The sequence below is a fragment of the Polypterus senegalus genome, chromosome 2 (genome assembly GCF_016835505.1).
Source record: "Polypterus senegalus isolate Bchr_013 chromosome 2, ASM1683550v1, whole genome shotgun sequence".
Taxonomy (NCBI): domain Eukaryota; kingdom Metazoa; phylum Chordata; class Cladistia; order Polypteriformes; family Polypteridae; genus Polypterus; species Polypterus senegalus.
The window spans coordinates 173,479,885-173,492,237 of record NC_053155.1 but is presented as its reverse complement, the minus strand read 5'-3'; the positions used below and the strand labels follow the sequence as shown (position 1 = coordinate 173,492,237).

The window sequence follows — 12,353 nt, the reverse complement described above, 5'->3', positions numbered from 1 at the left end:
TTTAAGTTAAAATGCATAATTTAATTTATGTCTAATTAAATAATCTGTAACAAAAATTAGTGCCTCAAATAAAATTTAAATTGTCTTTTTTCCACATAAAATTATTTCTGTGTTAAATTATTTATATTTGTATTGAGGTAATTAATTTAGAATTATTTTGGATGGTGAGATTTTAGATTGATAAGGATTTTATGTGCAGCTACACAAAACTAAAAAATACAGCTTTATCTTTTGAAGGGTGGGTTAGACTAAAACATAATATAGAAATGTAATGAAATTGTAGCTCTCAGCCTGTTGGTAGTGTATGGAATTAGTAGTTGCAGCTGATGAGTCACAGTTAGATAAGAGATATCAGAAAATGCCGAGGGACTTTTCCATATGAAATGTCTATTCAGTTTTACTGGTTTATACTACTGGATTCAGAATCTCCCTATAAAATATTTTGTAAGATAGTTGAAAATCCTGGGGAAGGTACCTACAATTAAACGATTATATAACTATATTTTCATTGTAAGAGCCATTTATTTAGGTTATGTCAAGTAGATAAAAGTGTTTGCTAGGTTATGCTAAATGTTTGCCTATAAAAAAGGGGGTTCTTATAACCTCCACAAGCTGAATTGAATTGGTATATTCTATTTCTTGTCCCTCTGACTACAGATTAGCCTTAGTTAGTGACCTGTCTTGCCCTAAGTAAGGCATGGAGGGCACACAATTTTAAACCGTGCCTTAACGTGCCCAATAGTATGTAACACAATGTGCTCTATTTAATGCCTAGTGCTGTACATTTAGAGCATAGTGAAGGCAAAGTAAAGCACCTTTAAGTATAGAAACATCTAAAGTTTGACAAGAAAAGCGGAGTTTAGAGAAGAGACATGTTTTCCAGATTTTTTTGCCTTTTATTCTACATGTGTAACAACCTTTTTCTTTATTCTTGTGTGAACTGTTTGCTTTGAATTTTCACTAAATCTTTTAAAATGAACTTTTGGACTGAGAAATTTCTTTAGGCACACATTTAACCCATGCTTGATCCTGCTTTACCTTACAGCAGCTACATTCATTATGGGAGGGACTTAATTTAATTAATTTTCATTTTAATGTAGCTTGTGATACACATTTTCTTGATTGTAAATTAGAAATTATTTTTATTTCTTTTAATACAGGCCCTCGTTGGAGATAAAACCCTGGCTTTCTGGTTAATGGATTCAGAGATGTATACAAATATGAGCATCATGTCTCCTCTGACAGCAGTCATTGATCGAGGTATCCAGCTCCACAAAATGATCAGATTCATTACACAAACATTAGGTGGAGAAGGTTATCTAAATTTTATTGGTAAGCAATCAAATTTAATATACAATTATATTTATAACAAAATGTGTTATTTCTAACATAAATGTATTATATTCTTTTTGTATACCTCTGAGAGTTTGCACACAAAATGTATCAAAAGCAACTTTTCTACTTAAAATAGTTTATGTAAGACATCCATAGATAGTCTAACCTCCATCTTACTTTACCAGGGACAATTAACATTGTCAAGATGAATATCCTCCCTAAACTTGTGTTCCTATTTCAAAAAATCCCCATATACATTAACTTTTTTTTTCCAATCATATCCTCATTTATTTGGAATTCGAAAAACCCATGCATTCAAAAGGTGACCGTACAACGACCTGTCTCGATCAGAAGGTGGCATGGCTTTACCTAATTTTCAGTTTTATTGCTGAGATACATATAAATATAAATATACAAGCTATATAAACCTGGACTTTGGCACAAATAGAAAAATATACACTTTTGTCTGAAATAGAACTGAAAATTTACAACTAGCCTTGAGACCAAGTGTTGCTTTCTGATGAAAATATAATGTACTGAATTTTCATTTATTAAACTGCTGGGAGAAGGAACAAAAGTACTGTGTTTAGTCAAATGACTATGCATTATTTCATTATCATATCAATCATTGAGGACTGATTGAGGTCATTTATGTTAGGTCGAATGCCTAGAGGGGGCTGGGCGGTCTCATGGCCTGGAACCCCTGCAGATTTTATTTTTTCTCCAGCCATCTGGAGTTTTTTGGTTTTTCTGTCCTCCCTGGCCATCGGACCTTACTTTTATTCTATGTTAGTGTTCTCTTATTTTAATTCTTATTTTATCTTTTTTTTTTTTTCTCCTTCATCATGTAAAGCACTTTGAGCTACATTATTTGTATAAAAATGTGCTATATAAATAAATGTTGTTGTTGTTACTAGATACTAATATTGCACTTCTACCATTCATAGATTAGAACAGCAGTTTTGGCTCTGTGTCTGGTTCTAAATGCACCAGGATTTGTGAATTTAAGTTTTGGAAATGTTAGTAAAAGCTTTCTAGGTTAAAGTAGTATTGCACCAATAAATCAAGCATGTGTTGTACTTAGTAATAATAATAATTATAATATTTATATGGTGCTTTACTCACTACTCAATGTGCTTAGACAGATGGGAACCACTTCAACCACCACCAATGTACAACACCCACTTGAATGATGCGACGGCAGCCATTTTTGCACCAGTATGCTCACCACACATTAGCTATTACGTGTGAAGTGGTGAGAGAGTGATAGCTAAATAGAAAAAGGGGATGATTATAGGGCAAGAATGACTAGGCCATGGGAGGCAGTTTATCCAAGACATTAGGATAATCCCAACTCTTTTTGAAAGATGCCCAGGATTCTTTACATACCACAAAAAGTGAGGACCTCGGTCTTCCATCTCATCTGAAGGATGTTACCATATTTACGGCACATTGTAAATAAAGATGTGATTCTTAAATATTTAATAGCATAGGCTAAATTTAGGAGGGGAGTGTAACACTCTAATTAGGTTTTTTGTTGCTCGACATATAAAATAGCTGATAATAACAAGGAAGATAGATTCTGAAGTTAAATGTGCCATTTTCTTTTGGTCTTTTAACGCATGTTTCTTGTCTAATTTGTTCTAATTTAAATCTTCCAATTTGAATGTGCTTTTGTTCCATTTACTATAAGATGATGAAGAATCTAGTTTACTAACTTTGCAGAGCGCCATGACAGCTTATCGATTCAGTGTTTTCAGATTACCCCCAAGGTGTTATGGCAAAAAACTAGTAGTTTTAGCATGCAAATTGTGTATTTGCTGAAATTGTTTCCTGCTGCTTAATGAATTTTCTCTAAGGAATACAACAGGACTATATGCACAATGTGCTTTGCAACGTACTGTATATCTAAAATGAGGACTTTTCTTCACTAGTTGGCCTGTCTCCTATAACCAAGAAAGTTTGGAAGTCTGATTTAGATAGAACAAGTAAGCCTAATCACTTGATGCAAGTTATTTAGCTTAGCTTAATTTTACAACATTCAGAATCATATATAGGGTGATTCAAATTTATGTTGACATTTGAATGGCAGAAAAATTGTATTTACAAAACATATGTCATATGTGCAAGTTAATTTACAGGAATGTCTCAACCTGTTCGCCATCATGTTCAACACATGTACCATATGAGGCACATAAATTGTCCACAAAAATTGTATACAAGTTGTGTTAACATTATTTTGACTCACCCTGTATTTCATCTTATTAGGCTCTGTTGTTTTTGTTTTCTCCCCAGTATCTTTCATGTAAATATGACTTTTAATTTTAATTTATTTAAAAAATTCTGTCTTGTACAAAGTCCTGTTATCACTATTAAACTTAGGATATTGAACTTTCAAGTTTGGGCTATTGAGACTAGGTCTGGGTCTTATGTGGGAGGGTGTGTGCTACAACAGATCATATCCAAAATGAAAACCTTGATAAAAACATGTAGTACATGACAGACATAGAGGCTTTGATTTTGGTGTTTTTGACACTGTCAACTGCACAGAAGATTAGAACTTGGATAATGTCAGTCAAGGTATGCATTCACAGTAAATGCCAAGTTACCTTAACAATTTTAGAATAGTAGTGAATATGAAATAGAAAAAGGAGCAAACCACTGAGTACAAAGTAAAAAGTACAATTTGAGAAAAGCTAATTTAGTTATTGTGAAATTAGTTGATAATGTTGTCACCTAAATGAGTCATTGGAATGCATCATAAAAATAGAACATTATGCCCATCTAAGATATAAAGAACAGAAATAACATACATTTCTAAAAATATATGCAAAATAGTGTAAAGTCTACTGTGTGAAACAAAGACATATTTCATGCTACAATGTGCCCTTATTATTGGGGGAATCTGTCAACCGATTTCAAGACTTTTAATTGCCAAATGAAAATGATGTAGAAATGAGAAGCGAAATAATATAGAGGTAATTTAAAGGTCAGTAGTTGAGGACTTTACTGTTGCATTCTCTCCTGTCTTCTTTCACACTTTAAAAAAAAAAAGCTTTCTATGAGTCCACATATAAAAGTGAATTGGAGTTTTCGTCATTAGCATCATCAGTGTTTTAATGGCTGGTTTTCTGAGTTTAGCTAGGCTGCCTGTTTGCATTCTTTGGGGTGAAACCCATATTTGTCATATCATCTGACTCCAGTTCCAACCACATCTACTTTGCCCTCCTGTTAGGCCTCATCCTCTCTACCTCCATCTTAGTGCACCAAAACATCCTCTTCATTTCTGTTTCACCTTGGCAAAATGACTGCTGTCTCCACACCAATTCTTTCTCAAAACTCAGCATTCATCTTCCTCTAACTATGAAATACCACACAGTCCACCTGATCATTATCATTTCTATTTTTTACAGCTTTGCTTCATGTTCTATTTTCTTCAGCCATGTTTCACTCCCATAGTGTGTACTGCTTCTCACTCAGCTTTCATAATCTTTTCAACTCATTTTGAAATCAGAATGGGGGAAATCTAACCATAATCTGTTCATCTCCCACCCTGGCTATCACTGATAAACCAGCACTTCTATAAAAACATCACATGAAATGCATAAGAGAAATTCCCTGTTTTCTCCAAAACAAATACAATGTTGATTTCTAGTTGAAAACGACTACATCAGCATTCTATACTCTTCTCACACCCTTTCTACAAACAGGTTGCACTTGCCACCTACAGACACTTTATAGCACTATATCATTTATGCTCCAATTTCAAACAATTTGTGCGTCAAATTAAGCTTCTGCTAAAAAGTTTATCAAACACACCACTCGCCTCTTCCATGGCTCCTGCTGCTTTGCCTTCAACCATCACCTTGGTCTTTCCTTCATACACCTTAAGACCTTTTGCCTCCAAACTAGCTTTCAGTACCTTCGTGTCCTGTTTTACTTCACTTTTTGCCATTATTACAAAATCATTGATATGCAAAACACATAGCAATCTTTCATGTTCTTCTCTCATATCTGTCATGACAAGGAATAAACTCACAATGGATTTCTGGTGCATCTTGACTGCACAAATTTAACAGTCCCCATCTGTTGTCCTGACCACCATACGTGCTTTCTCATACATTGATATTACTGCAGATGCTAAACACTCATCCACACTTAACTTTCTTAATTCCCAACTCTCATGGCACTTTGTCAAATGCCTTCTCTGTATCTACAAATGCATAATGTAGCTTTTTTTCCCTTCTTCTGTTTTTCCTGCATTTGCCTAACAACAAGGATTGCATCTATTGCTCCCCTCCCAGGGATGAAACCAAATTTTGTTTTGCTAACCTTTACTTGATTCCTTACACTCCAGAGGGATACTGGAGCAAAAGTTCTCTGTAGGCCAGACATCAACATCCTTCAGTGTCCATATTCTAAACCCAGTTCATAGGGGTTTTTAGATATGATGACAACCATATCTCTGATCAGAGTGTGTGAATGCTGTCATTACTGTCAGTATTGTACATAATAGTAACACAAAATTACAAATTTACCACAGGCCCAGGCCTAAACACATATTTTATAACAGGTTAAAGTTTCCTTTCAGTAATTATGGCTATGTATATTATAGTAGATCTTGAGTCATTTTTTATAATGTTTAGTAATGTAGAATGTTTCTTTCCTGTTTCATAGAATTAAGCAAATGTGTCTTTTGGGGGTAACAATGTAATGCAACTTAAGGCGTATGCTTAGGCAATACACTTTTTAAAGAAACAGTCAATAAAAACTGATGATCACATTGCTTTCACAAACATTCATTTTTTAAAATTGCCAATGTCCAGTAATTTTTCCAAGAAAGTTCTATGCAATGTATTTGAAGATAAGAATTGTTCTTGTGGTACATTCATGTTCTTTGTAACTCAGGTTTCTTCAGTTTAATTATGTGTTTCATTTCCACTCCTCTCTGTGAAATCAGATTACTAAGCGTTTTTTGATCTCAATGTACTTGTAGTTTAATTAACATGTATAATGTCCAACCTTTTTTTTTGTTAAATATTTTCCATTAAACATAAAAACTGTTATTTTACTTCACAACTGAAATGTCAAGCTGTTGTGCCCTTCATGCAATTCAAATATATTAATGAAAACATTTATTTTTTTGATTTTGTAGGTCTTAGTAATTCTTTCAAGAATCAGTTTTTTTTACGGCACCTTAAGATAGTGTTTATAAATGGGAGTGTACTGTAGGGGAAAGAAGGCAATCTTTTTAAAAAAAAAAAAAAATCATTAAATGAGCATTCAGCAGGGACTCAGCATTTTTAAGAGCAGAACATGTTAGAAGCTTTTTGACAGTTCATGGACTTATAAAAAGAACTTTATGTGTTAAAAGCTCTTCTTTTTTTAACTCTCTCCAGCTGAGACATTTATATCATATTGAATGAAGGTTAAAATATTATAAAAAGAAAATATGCTGATTTGTCTTTTCTTTGAGACTGAGAAAAGTCAGAATTCCATATAAGTCAAAAATTGTAAGAAACAGCAGTGCAGTTTACATTCAAAAATACTTTAACTGTGTTTTTGTTCTCATTTGGTATATAATAAATAATCTATAATTTATATGACCTCCTGATTGTCATAGTGTATTCCATGAGTTAATTTTAATGACAAATTAGTAGAGTGGTATAAATACTAGGCAAATTTAAATTTATAATGCAACATTTCATGTACAGTCACTTTTTTAGGATGTTAAGAAACTAGAAACCAAGATGAAATATTCATGATATTGCTGCAAACTCTAAGCAATCACTTAGCCAACATGTCTGGAATTGGGAAGAACACATTAAATGAATACATTTGTCTTAGTTCAAATTCAATAAATGCTTTTTCTTTTGGGCACAGATAGTAAGTACTATAAGAATCAAAAATAATGCACTGTGCATTATACATAGCTCAAGTTTGAACACTATGAATTTTAATTGTCTTGTAAAATTTTCCTGACATTAAAATATTTAAATTGTTTTTTATCTTTAAAAATTAGCAAATTTAATTATAAATTTACACCACACCCTGCACCAGTGTAAGGTCTGACAATGGCTCTGTGTATGTTTCATCCTGCTGTCTAACAGTAGTCAGGGTACCATTTCTTACTTTGTGGAGATCTCTGTGACCCTCAAAGGATATGGAGGGTCCAGACCATCACTGACCCACCACCCAACAGGTCATGCTAGATGATGTTGCAGGCTGTATAATGTTCACCACAGCATCTGCAAACTATTCCATGTCTATCACGTGCTCAGTGTGAACCTGCTCTCATATATGAAGAGAACAGGGCTCTAATTGTGGAGCTGCCAATTATGATATTCTCTGGTGAATGCCAATTGAGCTCCATGTTGATTGTCTGTGAGCCCTGGTTCCACTAGAGGAGGTTGGTCCCTCCTGCCAACTGTTTTTGACAGTTTGGTCAGAAGTATTCACACCAGTTGCCAGCTGGAAGTCATTTTGTAAGACTCTGGCAGTGCTCCTCCTGTTCCTCCTCATTCAAAGGAGCAGATATCGGTCCTGCTGCTGGGTTGATGCCCATCTACTTCCCTATTTAGCTCTCCTGATGTAATGGCCCATCTCCTGGTATCTCCTCTCTGCTCTTGAGATTTTGCTGGGAGATACAGCTAACCTTCTTGCGAAGGCACGTATGGATGTGCTATCTTGAAGGAGCTTGACTACCTGCGCAACCTGAATCAGCTGCCAAGTACCAACTCATGCTACCAGTAGTGACAAGGACACTAGCAAAATGCAAAACTAGAGAAGAATCCATCAGGAAGGATAAGGATAGAGCAGTTGCATGTGGCCACCACCTGCAAAAACATTCCCTTTTTGGGGGTTCTCTTGCTGTTGCCTCTCTGGTGCACCTGTTGTCAATTTCATTTGCACAAAAGCAGGTGATGTTGATTTACAACTGTTTATGCTTCTTTGCTTCTTAACCAGACAGAACTGATATCCCTGAAGCTTAATTGACTTAGCGTTAGGTTGTGCTGATTAAATGTTCCCATAATTTTTGGAACAGTGTAGATATCCAAGCTTTCCTTCTTGTTTACTGTTTATCTACTCCAAAAACATCCTCTAAGGTGTCTTTGTGCAAAACTTAGTCTCTTTGAATTTTAGCAAGGTGAAATTAATTTTATTTTCCCATTTTCCTATGTGAAAAGGGTTTTTATATCTATCAATGACTCTGTGCGACCCATACAAATAATAGACCTGGGATGAGATGGGTAGCACCCTAATAACCTAGTATCTCCAAATATGCCATGCTTTTTTGGGGCATAACTGGCATGATTTGCATCAAAATAGTAGTTTTTAACTTCATGAATATGTTTATAATTTCTAAATACTTTTAGGAATTCAGCTCATTATGTACAGTACCTTTTACTTTCATTGGGGTTATTATAAAGCCATTGTGTTTTAATTTTTATTCAAGTAATATTCTTCATTATATCCAGTAGGTCCATCTTATGACTTTTGATTAGAAGTTATGCACAGCACAGGTGGCAAATCCTTCACATTATATCATTAGCAAAATATGTTTCATGCACCTTAAATTTTACACTGCTGATGAACCATTTTTTAATTATCAGAAGTGATTATCCATATGCATATATAGGGTTCAGTGTTACATGAAATGCATATCAATCTTTTTTCCTTGTATAATTAATAAGCATTGCACCAGCTGCTGTATTTAACATGTGGTATTATATTAGACATTAAAATGTGATGAGTTTATAAAACACCTACTACATACTGCAGAAGGAAGTGTGGCAGAACAGATTTTTGAATTAATTTGTATTAGAGTAATAAAACTGTGTAAACCTGCATCTGCTGTTTGCATTGTTAAATTAACAGTACTTGAATCTAGGTACATGAAGCGTTTAAAGACAGGCTAATCATAATTAATTAAGATATTGTTTGTTGTGCAAAGACAAAATCTTGTTTAAACATAACAGTATGAATTTTCAGTTGTTTGCCACTAATAAGTGCAAGATAACAAAAGTTCATAATAGTGTATAGAGAATAATGTATGTGATCTTTCAGATTTTCATTGATTTTACATTAATATGATATAATTACAGAAGATGAAGAAAGGAGCATATAAAATAGTTCAGAAAACCATACCATCTTTTATGGCATTTTTTGAATTGGTACTCAGTATCGGTTTTTGCCAGATTATATTGAAATGAAAAAACGAAATTTTAAAAGAAAACGCAACATTGCTGCGTGGATCTTTAAATAAATAAAAACAGATAAATTCACTACTGATTTACACTTCCTTTAAAAGAAACAGTGTTATTTTAAAATATTATTGGCAAAGTAAGTTCATTTCTACAGAATTATTGAATATAGTTTAAATGGTGAATACTAGTATATGTAAACTACACAATAGTGTTTAATTTATGTAATTACGTTTACTAGGTACATGAGTTTAAGTATACAGTTTTTTGTTTATCTGACTGCTATTTACAGTATAGGCTGCAATAAAACTGCAGTTCTTCCTTGAGATCTATAAAGTATCTACATATGAATCTCAAAGTTAGCAAGACAACGTGTTTTCTTTTTTTTTATCAGTGGAAGTTTGCCCACCTTGGAAAACTGTTCTTTACTAGGGTACTGAAGGTTAGACATTTCTTCCCCAGTGCCTATGGCAGACATATTTGTATGTAACATTGTGAATTCTTACATATTTTCTGTTTTGTAGGTGTTTTTATTTTTAAATTATTATTTGTCTTATTTTTATGTTATTTCTGTTGATTGTGTTTAATACTGGATTGTGTACTGTCCCTTTAAGTTTTCCCATGCTCCATGTTCTTTGTGGGTGGTTCCCCAAGAGGTCGGGCGACCCTGGCATAAGCACTTCTGAGCTCTCCCTGGCTATTTAAGGCAGAGAATCAGGAGTTCAGGTAGCTTTTTCACTTAAGTCAGTTAGAGTTTTATGAGTGAATATTGCTGTTTTCTTTGCTTTTGTCAGTTTCTTGATCTTTTTGCTGCAGTGTTTGCATTACAATATTTAGATTAGTGGATTAGGACTTGGTTACACATGGATTGTGTTTTAGGCAAATTGTTTTGCCTCTTTTTTGCACTTTGATCATTCTTTAAGTTATTCATTTTTTCAAAAATAAATATCTTTCATTTATAAAGATTATTTGTTACCTTTTTGGTCACAAGCTAGAGGTTTTGCTCAGCTTCTTCCTCTTATGAGGCATTTTGGGACACTAAGTACCTTTTGAACTTTATTAAGCATTTTGCACATTTTGGGACATAGCCAGGCTGAAGCCAGCTGTCATATTTCCAGAGTAAACTGGATTGAGTGAGTCTCTTCTAGGCTGGCCATTGGAGGTCCTGGCCTGCTTTCCTGGAGATTTTGAAGGCATCAATTCATTTTTGCTATGTTTAAGACTATGTTTCATGACAGTGTTAAGTCAAGAAAATGTGACACAAAAGAAAGGTATATCTGCATATTTAAACGTTAGAAAGAACAAGACATATAATCTAAGTGGCTTTTGTTGGGTGAAAATTACTAGTGGCAACACCATGATAGTTTTGGCATCGTAGAAACAGCTACCTTCCATAGAGCTTCACTCATTGTACATAATGAAATGGGCACTGAGTATATACAGTTAGCTTTCTGAATGTGTTAGTTCCTTCACATTTTTATGCAATCTTTTTGTTCAACCATAAAGCTGAAAGTCTGCACTTCAACTGCATCTGAGTTGTTTCATTTAAAATTCCTTGTGGTAATGTACAGAACCAAAATTAGAAAAAAGGTGTCTCTGTCCAAATATTTATGGACCTTCTGTATGTGTACAGTATATATACACTTGTTTTAAAGTCATGAAGCTGTTCAGTGCCACTCAAATAACATGTAACATCTTGTTTGTGCAACCACTCTTGTGCAGCTGACTTTACTTTATGATCATGTGTTTGTGTCTCGTGTCCTCCCAGCGTGGAGAGCATTTTGAGTAGTGAGAAAAGCACTATATAAATGTAAAGAATTATTATTATTATGAGTATTATTAGTATCATGCCTTTTAAGGAGGTGACCCTTCAGATATGGAAACAAATATTGCTCACAGCTTTTCTTGTCACTTTCCTGATAAACTGCTGCTGACACTAAAGCAATTAAGTTTAATATTTCAGAAGTATAACTTTTGCCTGAATTCAGTAACTTGCATTTAGATTACATCAGATGCAGTGTTTCTTCATTTCAGTAGTCACTGTTCTGGGTGCACAACTTAAAAAGACCTTGCTGCTGTTTCATTGTTCATTTAGAATGCATTCAACTGATGTATAATCATGTGTATAGCATCTGCTCTCTCACACATCAGTCTTGTTCTCAATATGATTTCCTCCACAGTGCAACATTTTCTTCTATCATTGATATTGAAGTTCAGCTAGACCTTAGATCAGCATTGAAAGATGTCCTGCCATAATAGAATTCTACAGCTCATCTTTTAAATGTGGCGTAATAAGTACATTTATCCTACTCCATGTTGACTAGGCAAGAATGACTCTACAAAGGGATAGTGTTTTCCAGCATCAGAAATTAAATTCAGGACACAATATTTTACTTCTTTTGATTTTTAAAGTTTGTGGCATACAGATTGCCTTGGTTTTAAACAAGAAACATTCACGCTAGATTTAATCTTTGCCCACTTACTAAATCATTACCATAGAATACCCCTTTCGAGTTGAAAATATTTGACAACAGGGCTAGGCCAATGGTCAGTGTTATCATCCATTGCCATTGGCTGGACACTTCACTAATGTAAATAAGCATTTTCACTTGGTTCTGGCTGCACTTGGGTTCTAATCTGGGATCCTGAGTTGATTTGTCATCTGGTGGGTGCGGCAATGTGCTGTATCAGTGCATGCTCCTGACCTTCTCCTCCTCCTTAACATTTGCAGAAATATCCTCAAAGCACCAGACTGTAGCCATCACTTTATTTTTTTCTTTCTTAGTCTTGCAGGCCTCACAAAAAGAAAGCTGT

General features: G+C 34.3%; 1 protein-coding gene across 1 annotated transcript in view; it reads left to right on the top strand.

The window, feature by feature from the left end:
* LOC120523552 (1,4-alpha-glucan-branching enzyme-like) overlaps positions 1–12,353 on the top strand; it is a 918,458-nt gene that overhangs the window by 630,975 nt on the left and 275,130 nt on the right. The window contains exon 12 of the mRNA XM_039744954.1: positions 1,161–1,332. Coding sequence (XP_039600888.1) covers positions 1,161–1,332 — 172 coding nt within the window. The remainder of the gene's footprint in view (positions 1–1,160; positions 1,333–12,353) is intronic.